The following is a 22277-nucleotide window of genomic DNA, read 5'->3' on the forward strand; positions in this document are numbered from 1 at the left end:
CAGAATCTGTGAAACTTTACCAAGTCTTTAAATTGAAGCATGTGGAAAAACAACGAGTTGAACTCACCTCAAGCGTCAATATGTGACGTGGAGGGGGGCGTCCCTACCCATGCATCCATATATGACAAGTTGGGGTAAAAATTTGTTGAACATACCAACATTACGGTATATAGAGGTCTTAATGTAGTTTTATTAACAAAAGTGGGCCCTTTATGGTTGATACATGAGGAGTGAGAGGGTCAGAGACCCGTCCCATGGCCTCCTGTCCCGTCCCGAGTGCCCGTCCGCAGAGCCTCTTTGATCAAAATGCCGCCTTCCCAGCTGGGAGGCCATGGGGATGCAGGCAGCCCTTTTGGTCTCTCGTTTCAAGTCGCACATTCTTTCCTAAGGACCAGAGGTCCTGACCCATAGATGAGAGGGAATTTCATCCGCAAAAATAGGCCCAACTTTTCTGCGTCTGTAAAAACTCAAACTGTTGTCACACAGATTATTCTTGGATGGACAGAATTAGATACCGTCCCCACAATTTGATTCTTTTTCCCTCTGATTTCTCTTCCTCTTTTGTTCCTTTTTTGCTTTGAACTTGTGACGATTTTTTGAAAATGAATGCTGCATGGCATTAATCACACGTGTCATGCGCTGTGCCAAATGGTTGTGTTTGATGCTCAGCCTCTTGTGAAATCTGTCCTCCTTCCTGAAATATTCTAGCTTTGCATAGTTTTGTTCTGCTTTGTTTTTGGCATGAGAGTCTGTGTTTGCAGTTACTCCTCCAGAAAGCAAACCGGCAGCTTCAAATCCTCTTAGAATAGAGGCCAGATGCCCCAGAGGTCACAGCTGGCTAAGTGGTTCCTTGTTTTCAATAAAAAAATAAATCAAATAACATGCTTTCCCAGAATTTTGATTGTGCCGCTGTTGTGGATCCCAGGGCAGACGAGCATATTTCCCAAATGCTCCGATGTGTGAGGAACACGCTGGCCTTGCTCGTAATTTGTAACATGTCATGGGGGGGGGGCTCTGACTGCTCAGCAATGGAACAGTCCTCTGGCCTGTGAAATGACCTGATCTTCAGATGTTGGCGGTCGCTTTCTCAAAGCCCCCGCTATTGATGTTTAACTCTTCCGCAGCAGTCATCCCCGGGGTCCGCTTGTTCCCAACCCGCTGCCCTTTCCCCATTTCTCTCGTTCGGCCTCCATCGGCTTGTACCTCTGGCAGCTCAACAAGTGAGAACCCGAGGAACAATACTCTGTTTGTGCAGCGTTCTGCACTTGGCCTGCTAAACAAATGTTCGGAGGAATTCTGGTGGCAGGCCTTGCCCCTGGGCCCAGGCCGATCCCACAGTGACTTCATAAAGACTCTCCGGAGAGATCAAAAGAACAAATCAGCCTTTATGTTGTAGCTATATGCTAACAGTGTTATTTCCACACCAATTAAAATGTACTTTTTTCATTTTTCTTCCTCTTGATGCAAAAGAAGAAATATGCAGACATTCACAGCACAAAGATCTATTTTTCTAGGGGGAGAGTTAAGGGTGTATTGATCTAGTGTACACGGTTATTGAAGGAGAAATTTGCCTTTTTTTGCAGGTAACTGCCAATGTTAACCAATTGACATATTAGGACTTTAAAGTGCATATATCAAACAAAAAAATCACCCTCTTCCAGTAGATTTGTGCACTTTTCATATTTAATTATCTAAAGTTAGACATTTTAAAAGAAAAATGCAAAGTATTGGGCCTATTTATTGTTAAAAATGTAGTGAAGTCAAAGGTCCAGATCAACAGACCTTTATAACTTTAGAGCTTAGTGAGACTTTTATTTAAATGCTGTGGTACACCCTTATTCTGACTTTTAACTATGAGCTTTTTTTTCATTGTTCTCATAACTTTAATTTTATTCCTTACAGTAGGATCTGCATTACTTTAATGTCAACTTTACAAATTTGAAGGAGAAAATATTTAACATTTTAGTTAAAATTTCACAAATGGTTAAACGTTTAAATTATAAATACGTCAGTGAAGGTTTTCATTCATCCAGGTGACGTCTTGAAGTTGAGTCACGGCAACCGGACTTCTTCCTTGAAAAGGTTCCCCACTCATCTCTCACCTGCCCACACCTGTCGTGTTTCCCTCTATCCGCTCATTAAACGCACATATAGGCCGCCTCAGCGCCCCCGCCGGTGCTGCTGCCCCTCCCCACTCTTTCTCTCCCACTCTTTGCCGCACGTTTGCACAATAGCCCCGCTCGGCAGAGGTCCAAGGACACTGTTTGTCCGATCGCCGCTGCAGCCCCACCCCCCATTTATGGTCATATGTGCAAGGACGGTGAGCGTCTGCATTCACTGCTGTTCTAGCATTCAGAAGGAGGCGTGACGGGGGGGGGGGGGGGGGGGTCCTGTAACTTTCATTTGGGGTGGATGATTTTTGGTATTGATCCTTGGTGTTGCCAAATGGGAGCTTTGTTCCTATTCTTTCGTCAAACAAATGTAAAACAGAAATTCCGGTTTGTAATTGTGATTTTATTAGCCGGTTTAGCTCGTGCTGGTTTGCAGCGCCTTCCGTCTGTGAAACCCGGGTTCGACTCCAGGCTGCTCCCTATTCCCTTCTTTACCTCTGTGCCGGTCCCAAGCCCGGTTTGAGAAGGTTGCGTCAGGAAGGGCATCCGGCGTAAAACATTGCCAAATTTACCATGCGACTTGTTCGCTGTGGCGACCCCTGATGGGAGAAGCCGAAAGTGGAAGAAGAATTGTGATTTTACAACAAAGGCACGTCTGCAGCTCAGATATTCCTGAAAGCAAGAGTGAGACCCTTTACCTGTACAAGGAGCAAACATGAAATGGTGGAGAACCTTCTAAGAAGCAACCAAGATGAGTCCAGAATTACCCCACAGTCATAAAAAGCCAAACTTTTGGGCAAACATGGATCTATCATAGACTTTGAGGAGAGAGACACTCCTGAGCAACACAAACAAAGAAAAAAATTATTCCCAAAATGTCCGGACTGGAACATCTGTACTCAAACTGGCACAGCTAAACACAGTGGTGGTAGTGTGATGGTCTGGGGCTGTTTGACAGCTTTAGGACCTGAATGAGTTGATATCATTGATGGAACCATGATTTGTCTCGTCACCAAGAAGCCCTAAAAGAGAAATTTCTCCATCATGTCATTAACTCAACTACAACAGACACTTTGGTTCTGCAGCAAACACAGATTCCAGCTCTGCAAGTTCAACTGTGAATCACAAAACGTCCCAACAAGGTTTAGCCTGGAAGTAAACCTGATTGATGTGCAGCTTTTATAACTTCAAGCCCGTGGAGGGTCATAGAGAGGAGTGGCTGCATCTTAAGTGAAGCGCAGGTGTATCTGGCAGTTCTCCAAAGGCCGTTGTTCGGCCACCTCAACGGATGTCATAAAAATGGAACGTGTGTTTGTCGTGTGTGTGGTAAGAGTATCATGAAGTATACATAAGGCTAATGGAGATTGAACAACTTGTGATGTATAGGTGATGCTGTCATATGGTAACCAAACACCACTCTAGTCCTTAGGAAGGTGGGATTACTTGACCCATACGTGCGATGATAGGTGTGTGCCCGTAGGATGTCCACACAAACTGCTCTCTGTCTTATTTCCTCATTTCAAACAGTCTGGAAATATGAATATGATTTATGCTTTTCAGCAGTAATGAATACAATGATTCTGTTTTCTTTGCTCTTGTGTCATTTTATCAGTGCTGGACATCTGGCATCATTTTTGTCGACAAGTTGGTTTGTGTTTGGTGTGAGGTCCTGTGTTGTGGAGATTCTCAGGATGGACTCTGCAGGCTCTTATCAGTGAGACGACACCTATCTGCTGCTTTGTTAGTCTTCATCACTGAGAAGAGCTTCTCACACAGAAACGTATGACCAAACATGCACAAAGTTGGAGCTGCATGTAGATGGAGCTGGGGCATTTCTGCAGGAAAGGAGGGAAAAAAATTGCCTTCAGTTTGTCAAAACACTGCTGCTCCATCAGCTTCATCTGAATCTGCACAGGAGCAGCTTTCACAACGACGGCAAACGGGTCACAAAGCAACTCAGTTTTTGTTCTTCAAAGTTACCAAAGCGCCGTGCAAACTCGTTGTGCTCAGCTTCTCAGCTGAAGTGCGTATTTGATGTTTGTCTTATAGATTTGTCTTAGATTAAATTCTTTAATTACAGCCACAAATGAGACAAACGGGTTAACCAGTGTCAGTAAATGTTTATTCTGCCTACAATCGCTATTCAAATTCTCTGTTTTCAGAACTAACCTTTTGCTCTTCGGCATCGTGAGGGCTAGTGTTCACCAAGGTAGCTGGCACCGGGGTGCGAAGCGAGGCTCGCTGTATTATGGGATATGTAGTGAACACGTTATCGGTGCTACATTTCGGCGGGCCATTGATAGCAATAATATAAAAGGATCCGACCCCCTGTGTATGAAGTTTCACGGCGGGCCGGATTTGGCCCACGGGCCTTGACTTTGACACATGTGCTCTATGGGCTCATTGAGTGGTCTACAACTTTGACATTTGATGCAGACCACCTGCATGCTCCGTACAGGTTTACCCGTTTTTCGCTTGCAGACGGCCCGTTTCCAGTTGGAACTGAGACTTTAACAGCTTCAATCTCTGCCGAGGACCTAGAAGCATTTGAGGCTCCTTCATTAAAACTTCCTCGGTTAATGTTGGCATTGTTGGAGCACGGGCTCCCCTTCTCCCGGGCAACCAGGCTCCTTTGAGGCCTCACCTCTCGCTGTGTGCCCAGCCTCTCTTTCCTCCTCGGCCTCCCCTTCTTTTCCCTGAAAGACGCTTGAGAGGCGGCGTGGCGTTTTCTGCGGGCTGTGCCGCTGGTGGCCGGCCTCCTGCAGCGCGCCGGCCTCTACTTTCTCTGCCTGACGTTCTCCGGCCTCCTCCAGGGAGGTAAGCACCTTTTGATCACATCGGCGAGGAAAAGGGAAACCAGGGGTGCTTTTGACGTTCCCTTCTGACAGTTTATGTGCAGCTGATCACCAGCGAGTGGCCTCTTTTGATTTTTTTTTCCTCCTTTCTTTAGCCGGCCGTTGTGAAGCCTTTTGATTGGTGTGTGTGGGTAGAGCTTAGCAGCACTGCTGCTTCATTTCTCATTTCACACTTTCGTCCTGATTCTCTTTCGGATCTACGAGCTTTAAGCGTTAAGAAGAAAGCTCATGTGAGTTCAGGCATGACCACTTTACATTTATTGGAAGCCTACAAAAGAGTAGAAGGCTTAAAGGAGGGAGGGGGTGGGGGGTGGGGTTGTTTTATTTATGCCAGCAATGCTCGGGCACAATTAACCAACCAAAACCATTCTGAATGTCAATTTAGGTCATTTTCTGCCCACACAATGGCCTCAGACTTGGAGCCCATGAAGCAGAAAAAAGCTGAAGTAATGGGTTTAAGAAAATCTCCAAGGGGAGTCAAACCTCACCCGGGATCTCACCCCCTTGGACTCCTCCAAAGCGCTCACCCTGGATCAGTTTGCAAAAATGACCCAAAAAAAAAGGTTTACTCGGTAACCGGAAAAAAGAGATTGTTTACGATCAGCTTGTTTGGGGTGAGGGACGGGAAGTAGAAGATGAAGGCATGGTGGGGAGGGGGGGTTGGTAAAGAAAAGAAATCCCCGCCTTGGCGTGCATGGTGCAGTGCACAAAAGAAACCTGTTACGCCTCCAGATTCCTTCTGGTTGAGTATCAAAGACATGCTTTGCTTTAGAATAAGAGACTTGAGGTAAGATCGCAGCGGCAGTGAACGCACCACCGGCTCAGATGGGTGCTGCCAGCTAATCTCTCAGATAGGATTTTTTTTTTATCCTCCACCTCCTCACTCTCTTTGGGGATATCAGTGTTGCTGTGCAGCTCTGAATGGAGTGGGGGGGGTTGTCTAACCTGATCACGGGTCAGAATGAGCTCAGGGAGAGGCCGAAAACACAAGCAGCGATGAAGAAGAAGGGCGCTTTCATCTTCAAAAATCCACCCTGATCACTTCAATCTGGAAAACGGAGATCTCAGGTGGAAACGTAATACTTCTGTTTGTTTGAGCGCAGTTAGGAAACGGAAAACTGTTTTGGTTTGCAACTAAACATCAGTTAGAGGGAAGAAACTGTCAATTAAAGGAACTGGAACCTGAAAAACCCCTTGTTTGATCCATCTTTGAAAAAAACTAAAGCATGCCATGTAGGGTTTACTGCAATATTTCTGAAAATACAGCATATAGCTGGAATCTTAAGAGCTGTGTCTGATTAAAAAAAAAAAAAAAACAACCAAAAAAAAATACATAGTTGCATTTTTCTGACAGAGAAAGCACTTGGTGACAGTGAAGAGGAATGACTCGTCTCATACAGGAAAAAATTGTCCTCGGAATTAAGAAAGGGACTATATGCCAGAACCACTTCAGGTCAAAGTAATAAAAAGTGACGTTTTTGGACATGGTCACAGTGCTTTTCTGTCACTGTCCCATTCACCCATGCACACTGTTGGCGGCTTATGCCTAACACTGGTGCCAACTCATAACCACAAGGGGGAAAGTGGGGTCCAGTGGCTTGCCCAAGGACACTTCAACACATGGGCGGGCAGGGCAGGGCAGGGCAGGGCAGGGACCAAACCTGCAATCCTCTGATCAGAGGGAAATGGAAAAGTTCAGAGAGATCAGTGTGAGGAAGGCTGGAGTCTGGCTCATGAAGACTCACCTTCGTTAAGTTAGTTCAGTAGCAGGAAAAGTTTTAGAAAAGGTCATCTAGAGCTGGTTTTAAGTTGCAAAACGTCTCTAACTTAAAAAACTAAGTTTAGATTAGCCTTTTTGAAACTTTTTCCATCATGACTCGGGATGAAACGCAAACCAATCTTAATTGAAAAAGAAAATTTGACAGGTAGAGAAGCAACCTGAGCGGAAGAAGGGAGATGATCTATCGGTCAAAGAGCCTTACAGCTGAAGTTGCTCCGTTGTGTAAAGGTATATAACATCTTAAAGACCCATTCCTCACCATTATGGCTAAAAACAGCAAAATTGTAATGAAAACACCATTAGAAATGCTTTGAAAATGGATCAAAAGAGGATCGGAGTGCGTTGTTAGGGAATGTGTGAGGAGAAGTTAAAGCATTTTTTTTTTTAAAACGTGAGCACATCTTAAACAGTGTTCCTTTTTTTCCTTCTAAACTTTTTATTTTTATATCAGCTTTTCCTGGGAATGCCACTTTGTAGTGAGTGTTCAATTCATGCCTGTTCGTCCTCAATTTGTGGTCAACTGATGATCGGTGCTTGAAACGTTTAAAAGCGACTCCTGGCGTCTTTTTTCATTTCCTTCCACGGGGTTGACCCCAACCACCTTAACCCGGAAGTGATGCAGGTGAGCGCTTCCTCGGCTGTAGCCTGATCCCCTGGAAGTGTTTCCTAAAGAAAACAAGCCAGAAGCAGCTGACATCTGAAACCAACACCGCCCTCCACTCCCCCCCCACCTCTCCAACCTCCCTCCAGAAAAGTGGAGGGGGCTTGCTTCTGTTGTTGGAAAGCTTTAGCTCGCATTCATGTCCTGGAAGTCCAGCGCGCATTCCTCGCAGCTCTCACCGGCAGGAAGTTGCAGACCGGCTGTAAGCCGGAGCTCAGGTTGGCTTCTTCTGACAGACAACGGCATGCAGGCCCCCAAACAGCTTGTTTGTGCAGTTGTCGCGAGGAAGGTCATTCATGACATTAACTGTGTGCTTGTGTGTGCAGACAAAATGAACCTGACCTTTGCAGAAAGCCAGGCCTATCTCTCCTTTGAGAGTGCCTGGCTCACAACACTCATCCGGCGATGTGACACACACACACCGCGTGAGAGTCCACGCGCTCCGATTTCATGTTCGGCTCTTCTCTTTGATACGCTTCGGCTGCTGTTCATGCCTGGCGAGTGGTCATCTGAAGAGTTTCCATCTCTTTTAATAACACGTCGATGGGGCGGCACGGCTTCTGCAGCCTTCACGCATTGTAAACACACAACGATTCAACAGCAATTTTATCGGTAAACCTGTATGTGTTCACACAGGTGTATGAACACATACAGACCCTTCACTGGTTCACACTGACAGATACCACTCTGACACGCAAACTAGATCAGATGTAGAGGGAACAACTGAAAAACTCATAGTTTTGCATAAAAGATGGTGGAACTGTTTTTTAAGGGCCTGTGTTTCAAAGTTTAGAGAAAATTACAAAAAGCTAAACTGATATCAAGATGACAAGTAAGCACAAATGTAAGCTTCTGTCTTGTTATGTTCCAACTAGCAGACTTTCTTTTACCAATTAAGACTAAATGTTGTGGATTACTGAGATCATGAAAAATTGAAGGTGTTTGAAATGTACTTTTTGGTTCCCTGGAATATATGGATGTGTGATTGTGGCCCTGCGACGGACTGTCAACCTGTCCAGGGTGTACCCCCCCCCCCCCCTCACCCAACAGTAGCCGGGTTAGGCTCCAGCAGCCCTGTGACCCCATAAAAGATGAAATGGGTTTAGATGATAAATGGATGGATGGATGGGGGGATGGGTGTATGGATGGGTGGGTGGATGGATCGGTGTATGGATGGGTGTTTGGATGGATGGTTGTATGGATGGATGGATGGATGGACTGATGGATGGGTGGATGGATGGATGGGTGTATGGATGGGTGGATGGATGGACTGATGGGTGGATGGATGGATGGGTGTATGGATGGATGGGTGTATGGATGGATGGGTGTATGGATGGATGGATGGATGGACTGATGGGTGGATGGATGGATGGGTGTATGGATGGATGGTTGTATGGATGGATGGACTGATGGGTGGATGGGTGGATGGATGGGTGGATGGATGGATGGATGGATGGATGGTTGTATGGATGGATGGATGGATGGACTGATGGGTGGATGGGTGGATGGATGGATGGGTGTATGGATGGATGGGTGTATGGATGGACTGATGGATGGACTGATGGATGGGTGGATGGATGGATGGGTGTATGGATGGATGGATGGATGGACTGATGGGTGGATGGGTGGATGGATGGATGGATGGACTGATGGGTGGATGGGTGGATGGATGGATGGGTGGATGGATGGATGGGTGTATGGATGGATGGATGGATGGATGGATGGATGGATGGATGGATGGACTGATGGATGGGTGGATGGATGGATGGGTGTATGGATGGATGGGTGGATGGATGGATGGGTGTATGGATGGATGGTTGTATGGATGGATGGATGGATGGATGGACTGATGGATGGGTGGATGGATGGATGGGTGTATGGATGGATGGGTGGATGGATGGACTGATGGATGGACTGATGGATGGGTGGATGGATGGATGGGTGTATGGATGGATGGATGGATGGACTGAAGGGTGGATGGGTGGATGGGTGGATGGATGGATGGGTGTATGGATGGATGGTTGTATGGATGGATGGATGGATGGACTGATGGGTGGATGGGTGGATGGATGGATGGGTGTATGGATGGATGGATGGATGGACTGATGGATGGGTGGATGGATGGATGGGTGTATGGATGGATGGTTGTATGGATGGATGGATGGATGAATGGACTGATGGGTGGATGGGTGGATAGATGGATGGATGGATGGACGGATGGATGGGTGGATGGATGGATGGGTGTATGGATGGGTGGATGGATGGACTGATGGATGCACTGATGGATGCACTGATGGATGGGTGGATGGATGGGTGGATGGATGGACTGATGGATGCACTGATGGATGCACTGATGGATGGGTGGATGGATGGATGGGTGGATGGGTGGATGGATGGATGGGTGTATGGATGGATGGTTGTATGGATGGATGGATGGATGAATGGACTGATGGGTGGATGGGTGGATAGATGGATGGATGGATGGACGGATGGATGGGTGGATGGATGGATGGGTGTATGGATGGGTGGATGGATGGACTGATGGGTGTATGGATGGATGGGTGTATGGATGGATGGATGGATGGATGGACTGATGGATGGATGGATGGACTGATGGGTGGATGGGTGGATGGATGGATGGGTGTATGGATGGATGGTTGTATGGATGGATGGATGGATGGACTGATGGGTGGATGGGTGGATGGATGGGTGTATGGATGGATGGATGGGTGGACTGATGGGTGGATGGGTGGATGGATGGATGGGTGTATGGATGGATGGTTGTATGGATGGATGGATGGATGGACTGATGGGTGGATGGGTGGATGGATGGATGGGTGTATGGATGGATGGTTGTATGGATGGATGGATGGATGGACTGATGGGTGGATGGGTGGATGGATGGGTGTATGGATGGATGGATGGGTGGACTGATGGGTGGGTGGATGAGTTTCCTGGAGCCTAACCTGACCGTGTTTGGACAAAAAAGCTACAAGAGGCGTCACTACAGGCGGGACATCCGCAGCCTCTGAAGACAAATGCAGTAAACTGAATTTAAGGAATCAGACTGCACCAATTTTTGCGAAAAATGATGTTGAAAGAACTGATATTATTGCTCACCTTTGACAGTTGTACTCTAGTTACATGCATGTGCAGACTTGCAATAATAATTTGTGTGGTTTTGTCTTTTCTTAATTATTCATTTCAAACCTTCATCTAAAAACTTTGGAAATCAATGCATAGGATGAATAAGTTTGAGTTATATTTTGGACAATTTTGGTATTCGGGCTGCTTTTGCTGTGGTGTAGCGGGCTCCAAACTAGACTTGATTCTACAGTTCCCTTTTTAGGACCACGTTTGGTCATTCAAGAAAATCCTCCAGCATAGAAACTTTTGTTGAATCTTTATACCAATGATTCCAACAGATACCGACAGGTCAGACAAACTTTTCCTCAAACTTTCTGGACTTTTCTCGTTGCCGTAATGTCGTTTTCAGAGGTAGAGGTCATGGAGACATACTGGAGGGGGTTGGAGGAGAGGAAGGGGCAGTGTGGGTCTAATCCCATTCCAGCAGGCCGAGCAGCAGCAGCTCTGCATTCCACGGCTTTGGGGGCTTTGGGGGCGGGCGGGGAGGGACGGCAGCATTCCTCCTCGGCCATCAAAGACGCCGCTGGACATCAAAGGCCGTTCAGAGCCGAGGTGTTGATGACTGCAATCCACCCCCCCCCCTCAGACCACTTTTAGCAACCTCAGCCCTCTGACACCGAGCAGGGCGGAGCCTGGCAGGTATGTGCGCCCTTTGGCCCGCCTCCTTGCTGGAGCATTAATCACCGCTTGTTAAGTTGTGGCTCAAGAATCGAGCAGCGCCGTTTTTGGCAAAAAGATTATAAAGAGATGCTTTTCAGATGTCCGATGAGGTACTGTTTTAGTTGTTGAGTTTATTTAAAGCATGAGAAACCGCCTTCTTCTCCTTTGCTCGTTGGCACTGCGACCCCTGCAGACGGCAGCCCAGCGTTGACCCCTGAACTCTGGGGGCCTGTTCTTTGTTTGTGTTTTTAAAGAGTGAAGAGTGGGCCCTCACTCACGCCTTTGACGGTTTCTGCACGCACAGACTTAATAGAGTCACAAGTTTAAAAGCTGTCAACCACTGGGACTCTTGCTGCATATCAAGACATATATTAGGTATCCTCTGTCGGTGCCCCCACCCACCCACCCCCAGTGAAATCCCAACACTTGTTTGCTTTGATTGTTGCTATGAAGATGGTGATTTTCAGGGAAGGTTAAGGAGAGGACAGCCATTAAGGGGCTTTGAGGGGAAGTTTCTCTCACTTATCGTTGGTCTGTTCCACCAAAATACCTTTGGCGATTGTTTCCTTGGTCCCGGTGGAGGCGAACAAAAGGGAGGAAGTCTTGCTTCTTTGAGAGGGGAGGCAGAGGGATCCCTGCTAGGGTTACAGGAGGAGTCTCGGCCCCACCTGTAGGGCCCTCCCAGCTGCTCCGCTGTAACTGGATCCCATTGCCTCTTTCCTCAAGGCTACCAGGCCTCTTTGAAGTTATTTCTGGGGCTGGGAAAAAAAGAAAAAAAAAAGGGCCACAGAGCCATGAAGTTAGACCGGGGAGTGCGCACACGTCCAAACATATGAAAGGGTTTTCCATGCATAAAGTTTCAAAACTTTTGTCCCTTTTTTTATCATTTGTTATCTGAGCCTATGTTGAGGAGTTGATCTGAGTTTTGACCTGTTGTTGTTGGGCTTTGTTTGGCTGAAATGGCTCAGGAATGACTCATGGTTGCTTCTGTTTGCACAGATTTATGTTTCTGTGATGGAAGAACGTCTTCTGTCGGAGTGGGGAAAAAAAATCATACTTGTTCACATTTTTAAAAGCTTAAAATTAAGAAAAAAAAATAAACATCCAGAACCATCTAACAGTGTTTTTCTTAAATTGCTTTAACCCAGACCTGCCTTTAAACTTCATTTAGTCTCTGTGATTTCAAGCTTTTCCAAACATTAGATTTTTTTATATTTTTTTATTGGACTAATCTGGAAATAGATTAAGATTTATAATGAGCTCAGATAAATCACATTGAAGTTTATTTATGCTGAAGATGAATAATTCACCTGCTTTTTTGTCACTTTTGAAGTCAGTTTATAATAAAATGAGTTAGATTATATCATCTTTGAAGGGGGAAAGATGAAAGATTTTTGTTGACAGAAAATAAGTCATATGAACATTTAGTAGATTCATTTAGTAGATTAAAATCTAAGAAAGCCATTAAATTATGCTGATAATTCTTTTAAAATGATAGAACATTTGCTACTGTAACTTTTCATAGTGTAATGTACCTGAAGAAAGGCTGAATCTATTACTGAATTGTACTGAAAAGCTCTAAGAGCTCAAAATATTATGCTAAGAGTGGAAACGGCCAATTAACAATTCTGAAAAATATTAACTTAACAAATACAGATGTTATAAAGCTGTAAAATGCGCAAACTGTGAATTGTACCTGAACAATGGGGTAAAAATGTCTTGTGCTGCGTTCACACCAAACGTGGATATTGGGTAGTGTCCATCACCTCTTGTGTGTCCAATAGTGTGTTCATAAACATGGCACCCCTGTCGCTAACTTGCATGTGGGAGGAGCTACTGGTAACCCTTGTTTTTCTGGGCTCATTGCCACAGTTTTGAAGACATGGACAAGAGAGTAGATTCAATTACCGTAAATATTTTTGGAGAACTTTGCAAAGGCACTTTCAAGCATGTTGCTGGGGGGGGGGGGGGGGGGGGGGGTATGAGATCATTCAGAGACACTCCAAGTACGATAAGTTGCACCATCTACTGCAGGAGCTGCTTCTGAATGACGGCTGCATTCAGCGGTACTTCTGTCTGGTTTGACGACTTGCTGGATGCAAAAGAAACTCTAAATAAATAAAGGAGAGGATTCTTTTTATTCTTGTCTTGATTCAAATTTAAAAAACCTCAAGTTCAGGACAACCACTAATGACAACTATCCACTTTTGGACTCCACATCATCAACCCATCACCTTTAAAGCTTAGTTCCTGATAGGTTGAGGAAACGCAAATTCTCATCAAGTTCAGATATTTAAACTGAAATAAAAGTGGCACCATGTTTCAGAATTTTTGCCGTGCACTTGCATTTCTTATGCTTCATGGTGCCATATATCCCAAAATGCACTGCTGCTAGACAACTGTACCACAAATTATGCTCAAATCGTGCCTAAAAAAACACTATTAGTGTTTTAGCCCTAACGATCAGGTTGAATCGGGCAGTAGGATCAATATTCTACGATAGGAGCTCTGAACATTACATTGAGTTGCTATCTTTTGGTGATTCCAAAGAAGTGCTGGTCTTGCTTCTCAGAAAATTCTGTCGGGCTTTCTTCATCCAGTCAGCACAAAACGTCTTTGGATTGAACCCCTGACCTCGGTTTACTTCATCTTATGTAAGGCTGTGGCTTCAACAGCTGGAATGGGTCCAGTTGGAGATGAAGGTAGCTAGGATCCCTCCAACCTGCCATCCCAGCACTAAACACATTCTCACGCCATCATTGGTTAGATCTATGGAAGCTGACATAATTCCCCCCCATCGCCAGATGTACAAAGATGGGAAGGGGGAAGTATTGGTGGTGAGGGGCATCCCAGGAGGTCAGAAGGGGTCGGTTGAATTAAACCCCTGTGGAGGTGGGTGGGATTCAACTTCGCCGGGGTGAACGAGTTCAAGGCGAGATAAGGTCTTTGAGAGACACCACCGGGTTACTCCGGCCCCACGCAGGCCGATGCAAACACACTTTCTTCTTCTAGATTTATGCGCCTGTGAAAGGTGCACCAAGCTCTTGTAGAAACGTATGAAAGAAAAAAAAAAGAAAAACAAGAATCCCAGCGGTTAATCATTCATCCAGTTTGACAAAGAGCGTCTTGTAAAAATCTTTGACTTCAGACAACAAAAGCAGACTGGATCAAGGTTTAAGCGCAGCGAATCTCTGGATGATGAAGTCTGTAACTGCCGTCATGTATTGATCCGTCAAAGATTCCCAGTTTGCTGTAAACGCAGCGGTCCATTCTGATATTTTATTTCAGGGACGTTGGATCTGTTTCTACCCGATTCGGGAAATGACTTCTGGTTTTATATACGTAAAGAAAACACTTTGCTGTTTAATGGTGTCGGGGAAGGTTAGGGGTGACTGTTCTGGACATGCTGCAGGAAAAGAAGGTGTATGTGTGTGTGGGGGGGGGTAATTGGGGAGAGGAAAAGGGGGTGTGGCTGGGGGGTGTAGTGGTTATTGTGCGATCAAAGGCTGAGTGAATTGTGTCGCAGACAGACGGGAAAGAAAAGCATGGCGTGGTGTGACTTGCATTTTGATTTTCTTCATGAGCTGGGGGGAGGGGCGGGGGGAAGGGGGTAGAGGGTCCTGTTTTGATCGTTGAGGTTTTTTTTCCCAAACTTTGTAAAACTTTCTCCTCCATGTTTTTCTCCACAAACGCAGCGTAAATCACAGCAGGATTGATGATTAACAAGCACCGCCCCCACAGGTGCTTTTTCCAGGTGGGGGCGGGAGTCTGGCCTGAGTGACAAGCAGAGTTCAAATCCCTGGCAGGGTTTCATTGCGAGTTTGGTCTGTGTAACAGGATATTCATGTGAAAGCCAGCAGCCTGGGGCTGGACAGAGCCTGCAGAATAGGAGCCACCTCACTGGGGCACTTAGGGGGCGCCAGATGCCCTCCAACCACAACACCAAAACATGACCGGGTGCTTCCAGCTGCTTGAGAAGAAGTTTGTCCAGCAGCTGAGGCCCCTTTTCCTTTCCCGCGTTCATCTGACGGAGACCGAAAGTCTTCACAGTGGAGCCTCTAAATAACATCATGGTCCACAACAACAACACTGTCCCGTTTGAGATGCAAGAGCCCCCCACACAATAGCCCTGTGTTTGGGGCCCAGGGGCGGCGCTCCCTGCTGCCATCCAAGCTGCTGGAAAAGCAGAGGAGAGAGAGAGGTCACAGTCGCACAGCGCTCCACTTCCTGCTTCACGATTCAGAGCGGCGGAGGCTCAGAGATAGATGGAGGCTCTTTAGATCCTCCCACACGACTTTGCTCCGCAGCAGGGTGCCCAAAGTGCGACTTAAAATGTTACCTCAGTTGGCCAGGATGGAGTTTACGAGCACAGAGCTTGTAGATTCTCATAAATACAGTCACTACTCTCAAAAATAACATGAGAAAAAAAACTCCTAAAAGAATGTCCCTCATCCGTGTTTGCTGCTGGAAAAATCCTCGAGTTCTAAAGGGTTGTAATTAAAGATTGGAAGCTAATGTTTCATTTTCATAATACTCTGTTTAATCTGTGTGTGTGGGAGGTCTGAGGGGGAGGCTTTTCTCTCCTGAGCAGGTTGCAGTGAGCATCTGAGTGAAAAAATGTGCAAAGCGCTTGCAATGCTGTGAAAAAGTATTTGCCTCCTTCCCTGTCATTTCGCAGGATTGTCACAAACTCTTTTTTTAACTGTGAGATTTCTTATAGGTAACCAAAGGAAATCTACCACATATCTTTATTACTTTATTTAATTTGAGATAAAAAGCTATCCAGGTGTGTTTGGTCCTTTATGATAAAGTAAATGCCTCCATCCCCGTATCTATTTTTTAAAGAATGGTTTTATTTGATCACGTTGGAGGGTATTCCTTCCCTTTCAGAGCAGAATTTGCTGCTGTTTGGATCATTGTTCTGCTACAAAGCCTTTTCAGCATCTCAAGCCACACACCATTAAACTACCACCACCGTGTTTCTCTTTGGCTGTAGGTCTGATGCTACAGAAACCTGCATTCAAGTTGTCACTTTCAATGAAAAGTCTATGTTAACACGTTTCAGGCTTCCATGTCCAAAACACTTGTGTCCACGTGCCGCTACGCAGGTTTCCCAAGTCCGTTTTCTGGCTCTACGTACAGGTTGCGGCCATTAAACCAGTTGAACTCTGACCAGTCAGGAACTTTGCTTTGGTAGTGACGTATGGGTAGCGTCGTTTTCAGAACACAGAAATACCAACAGTTTGAAAAGTGATCATGAAAGAGAAATGAATAATTGCTCTTTGTACCCGGCCGGCATTGTGACACCAATGCCAACTTTGAATTTCTTCTGAGCACCCACGGCTTCTCCCTATCCATACATTGACCCCTCCAAGTGGAGAGATATGGAAAAAATACTGTCTTCTAATATAAATGTTACCACCACTTAAAGACGTCATCAATAGTCCAGTGTGAACGCCATATGCTAAAAGCATGTTTAAAAATGGCTGTTGAACACATTCTTCTTGAACGCCCATCACATCCCTGGTGTCTGTAGTTTAAATAGTGAATGGCGTATACTTGTTTAGCACTTTTCGATCTTCTCAAAGGCCCAAAGTGCTTTACAGTCTCAGTCCCATTCACACACGCATTCACACGCTGATGGGGGCTCCGCTGCCGAACACCGGCGCCAACCTTCCACCAGTGGCAAGGTGGGGTTCAGTGTCTTAAGCCACTGAATTGTGACAAACACACAACAAATTGAAAAATCTGTATTTTCAAGGCTCAATAAATCTATAATAATAAGTTTTTGGTGGTTAATTAAAGATATTTCAGGCTCATGACACATGTCACCCACATTCCACAGGCCACCCATAACACTCAGCTAACCCCCCCCACCGCCTAGCGCTTACACAGTTGTTGGACGCCTTTTGACTGTGTCTTCAGCTGGCCGGCTGCAAGCTGACCTACTCTTAACATGATGAAGTGGGGTTCAAAGGTGAGGGGTCATGAGTGGAAGAAGGGTATCTTGGGTCATCGGAAGCCAGGCAGAGCTCGGCGCCGCTGCACTCTCTGATTGGGTCGCTGTGGTCATTGGGCTAATAGGATAAGTGGCCTGCAGGTCACTTTGGCCCAGTTCTAATGCTAATACAGGGGCTTGTCTTTGCACTGTTGCCAGGGAATGGATCCAGGGAACTTCACTTGGTTACAGTCTTAATCCAGACTTGTTGGAACAGATCCGTGTTTAGTGGTGGCGAAGGGGCTGACAGCTGTATTTGTCCAGTTTCTGTTTGAGTTTTATATTTAACTCGGCTTTCTTAAAGCTCCGATCTTTTTAACTTTCCCGACAGAATTCCAGACGGCTGGTATGAAGCTAAAAAATGCTTTGGGATAAATGGCTGAAAACTAAGAGGCCGTCTTCCCCGTCTTGTTTCAGGCTCAGGGAGTGAGTCAGTGTTTGTGATGTCTGCAATCCTTTTTAACCTTTAATCCTCTTCTTAGACATCTTCAGGGCGCTGGCTCTGCAGATCCTTCAGGCATAGAGGTTAGCCAAGTTAACTGCCGCTAAGTGTAATGAGAAGAAATCGGACGCATAGTGCTCGGTGATGGTTGCAATTTACGTTGAAGAAAACAGCATCCGTGATCTCGGTTCTCCGAGGACCTTTTTTAGATTCTTTGTGGTTTTCATTTCTTGAAGTTCCGAACTGATTATGTTTATTATCAGGGGAAAAGGCAAAAAAAAAAAAATCTGCCAAAAAGGGTCAATTTTTTCCTTTAAAGGCCTGAAACGGGGTGTCGTTGACCTGAGAGCTCACCAGATCTTGTTTTCTCCTCAGATGCATCCTTTGGGACTATGTAACAACAATGATGAAGAAGACCTGTACGAGTATGGATGGGTTGGAGTGGTGAAGCTGGAGCAGCCCGAGCTGGATCCAAGTTGTCTCACAGTTTTGGGAAAGGTACATCAACACATGCACAAACGTACTATTTTATGAAGATACAGATACATGGAGAACCTCAAAAACCAAAGCAGATGCTCTTCTTATTGCATGTAAACATGATTAGGGCCTTAAAAAGAGTTTAATTTGCACATCTTGGAAGTAAAAATCAAAGTTTTTTTTTCTTTTCTCTACAGAAACATGTTGCAAATGTTGTATTTTCCTTAAACCAAATGAATCTCTTTTTAGAAATTATCTTTGATCTTTTGTAGCTCCAACTAATCCTTGGTTTTATTTTTGCTCCTTGCCGCTCATTACCAGGAGATAAACTGTCCCCCTCCCTCATATCTCTCCACAAACTACCCCTTTGCTCCCTCCCTTCCTCCCCACTGTGCCCAGAGCCCTCTGGAGTCTCTGAGTGGTATTTTATCATATTTAATTAAGCGGTCCTCCTAATGGTATGTGCCCACATTTCCCTGAGGACGGAGGGGCCACAGTCATTTATTCCGTTCCCTCCCGTGACAGAAAGAGAGCAGCCGTTCCTGATTTAAGGAGTCCTCCTGCTTCATAGACATGCTAATGCACTTTCTTTTGGGAAAGCTGATGCTTGATTGCAGCTGGAGCAGAAGCTGACATTTTGCTCAGTGGAAGATGTTGGGACTTCCTCCTTGGTAACTGGGGACCTCGCCTAGTTTATGCGCCTTAACTAAACACAACCCTGTAATTAGTCACCTAGCTTGACTTGATCCACTGAGTTAAGTTCACTTCCGTCCTCCAGTCTTGCTGGTGTTTGGGATATCTCTGCACATGCTGTCACCTTGAACAGGTACAGTTTTCAAATGACAAGCTATGCAGCGATCAGCCCTGGAGACCTGCAGCTTCCCACATTTGGTCTACTAAGAAGTGTTGTGTGTTCTTCCTTTAAACATATGCATACAGTGCTCCTAACTATTTTGGGTTCACCTTTCACAGACTTGCTGTTTTTGCAGATTTTTTCTTTAATGTGTGTGTAATTCTGCATGCTTTTATTATTGTCATTATTTTTTTTCTCACTCCATGCCGTGTCACCTGTACAGAATGCGTTCACATGATCTGTTATTAATGGAAACCCTGCAGCCAATCAGAATCAGGTATTTGCCAAGACCGTGGTATAAAAAGTAATAATACTGGACAGTTCTTCTGGAATTTCTAGAGGTTTGGCACAAAACGGGATCACAGGTTCAGGCATGGCAGCAATATTCTTACAGCATCTGAGTAACATGTAGTCTGCAACGCATGTCTCACACTCAAACGTTGTGCAATCTGTTGTGCTGTCTGTAACTGTTAAACCATTTACGTATTTAACCTCATTTCCACTGATTCTGATGCGTTTTTATTGATGCAGCTGTTTACGTCAGTAAAGTCCTCCTCAGAATCCGTTGGAATTGCGTTTCTTGTGTAAACGGTTGCAGTGTTGTGGAAATTGAAAGAACTTCAACACTGGGCTGAAGATCTGAAGTTAAATCGGGTCTTTCTCTGTGTCTCTACTTTTTTTCTCGGTGGAGCGAGTCAGATTGATCCACAAATGTCTGTTTTAGAACCTCTTGGTCGGATGCTTTAGCTTGGGACACGTTGCTGAGGGTGGCAGGGATCTTGAGGATAATTGTGGGAGGGGGGAATCCGTTGTTTAGATGCCCTCCAAAATCCTCACCCCGCCCCGTCTGTATTTTCTCCGGTCCTCTCGCCCCACCTCCCGCCCCACTCGACTGGCCCCTAACTGAACCCAAGAGCCCACTCCACTTTGCTGCCACTTTGCCACCAACAGTGTTGGGGTCTTGTCTGGTCAATTTAGATTCCATTCAATGACAGAATCCCAGCGAACACACAAAACAGAATTGTAGGAGGGGTGGAAAGAAAAGCTGTTTACTCCAACCAGAAATAAAGTGTCTGGGAACTCGGGGCCGGAGTCTGCGCTCCTGTGATGATCAGAACGAAGTGTTTCTGCTTTAATCCGCACACAAGATGGATGCTTAATCCCAACCGCTTTGGACTGTTTTACTTTTTGGGTGTTTTTTTGGGGACTCTTGTCTGAGTGGGAAGTTCAAACGTGTAAAATCTCCTCCGCAGAGGAAGAGAAGTTTTCAGCCTCTGAAGTTAAAGTGTCACACATATGTGCACAGTTTTTCCTGCTCTTCCTGTGTGGTTCCTGTGAGAGCTGCAGGACGGGTGAACCGCTGACCTCGGTGTGCCACAACAGCGGCTCCTCCTCTCCGAACAGCGGGAGAAAGCCACCGCCAAATCAGCTCCTGCTCAGCCAACTGCGTTTTCTGAAGTCTGCGGTGGTTCTGCTGGGGACCTGGAGGTTGCGTAACGGTGACGAGTCCCCGTGCTTATCGGGTCTTTGGTTTCTCTGAGGTGTTTGTAAATGTTGTAAATCACGCTCTCACCTCTGCGCACACGGATCTCGTCTCCAGCGGAACTATTTATTGCAGTCAATAACATATTCTTAGTTGTCATTTCCTCTGCGCTCGCTCGCCTTTCTCAGAACCGCCCCCCCCCTCCACCTCCCTTATCTGCCGTGTCTCCTCGCACACATGCTCTGCGAGTCTTGGCAGCTCCTCTGGAACATGAAATCGTGCCACTGGCTTTGATTGGCGGCCCGCAGAGCATCTGTGCCAAGGAGATGTCTCTTCTTACAGTGCGGGACCACGGGGGGGGGGGGCTTCGGCACGTCTGATTTTTCAGCTTTCATCCGGCCGAAGCTCCCGTCACATCTCCTCCGAACCGGGCTTTTCAGCAGAGGGAAGGTGGAGGGGTCGAAAGTCCGTATTCTTCTGCGAACAACAGAAAGGACATCCTCCCCTTCGACCCGTGTGCAGCAGGCCTCGTCGTAGTATGTAAACTCCCTGGTATGTGATTGTGGCGCTGCTGCCCTTGCTCGTCTCTGAAACTTCGGCCAAAGACAGCTGGTCGGAACGGGCTGGCTACAAAGAAGCACTTAAAAATAACTGGAGCAACAAGAAAGGCTTGGAGATCTTTACTGACACATCCGTCCAGAAACGAGAGCCAGCGGCGCACAAGCATGAAAAGTGTGGGAAGCTCTGTCTTTGACACACTCAGAGGGAACAATGTCGGCCAGCGAGCAGAGTGTTTTTCTGCCGCGGCCTGCATACTGGCACCGTGGGACCGCAGGCGGAGCAGACAGCTGCTGCGTCTTAGCGCTAAGTTGGCCGGAGCTGCAGATACGAGGGCTGCAAAAATGCTGTTTCTGAGAAAGACAGATAAGTGTGACTTCACTGGTGGCTGGCTCGCAGCCTGTGGGCAAGTCGGCCGTCTCACACACTCAGGTGTGTTAGAGGTCGTCCCGGGGCCGCAGCAGTGCCAGGGAGGTGTCATGCGGCGGGCCAAAGCGCCTGTATTTGACCTTGTTGTCAGAGAGGAAGGCTGTCTGTTCAGGGGGAACATTTCAGCTTTTTATGCAGACGACTGCATGACCTTCTGTCTCTGGCCCATCACTCCTTCCTTCTCCTGACAAGAAGAACAACTCCTGTTTCTGAAAATGATGGAGTCCATTCACAGCCATGACTTTTGTTGGAAACAGATTTCTGACAAAGTCGTAAAGATGCAGAATATCTGCTGAAAGTGAGGAATCAATATCATTTCTGAGACTCTTGGCTAATCGTTTTATGCTTTGTTAGAGAAGTTTCAATCATCTGCAGCCGTCCTTCACAGACAAAAGCAGCTGAAACAAACGCTGGATAAATGGGGAATTTTAATATTCCACAAAGGCAAAGGGAATGAGGGGAAGAAAAACGATTTATCTGGAGATTTAAAAGCTACAAATATTGTCTAAACCTGCCGGATTATGTGAAAAAACAAACACTAGTTTTACCTTTTAAAACAGGAGCTTTACTTTCTTTGAACTACTGTAATGCTACTACTAACTACTCCCACGAAAAGTGGTTTTGCACCGTTTGTTACATCTCAGTGCAAAGCTGATATGAAATGTTGCTTCTCTGTGGGTCAGAATCCGCTGACTTACGGTGACAAGGAGTTCTGGTACGTCAAGGAGTGCCTGTCATTTACTGTAGGTGTTAGGAGTTCTTGTTTTTTCTGTGTTTTGTTGCCCAGGAATGTCTTTCTCCTTCAACTCTCGCATGGATCCCT

The 22277-nt window shown here is 46.0% G+C and overlaps 1 protein-coding gene across 2 annotated transcripts in view; it reads left to right on the forward strand.

Moving 5' to 3' along the window:
- znrf3 (zinc and ring finger 3) overlaps window positions 1-22277 on the forward strand; it is a 66991-nt gene that overhangs the window by 18487 nt on the left and 26227 nt on the right. For both annotated transcript variants that reach the window (XM_020705705.2, XM_011478810.3), the window contains exon 2: window positions 18030-18152. In XM_020705705.2, the coding sequence (XP_020561364.1) occupies window positions 18030-18152 (123 nt within the window). The remainder of the gene's footprint in view (window positions 1-18029; window positions 18153-22277) is intronic.

This window comes from Oryzias latipes, chromosome 9 (genome assembly GCF_002234675.1).
Source record: "Oryzias latipes chromosome 9, ASM223467v1".
NCBI classification, from domain to species: domain Eukaryota; kingdom Metazoa; phylum Chordata; class Actinopteri; order Beloniformes; family Adrianichthyidae; genus Oryzias; species Oryzias latipes.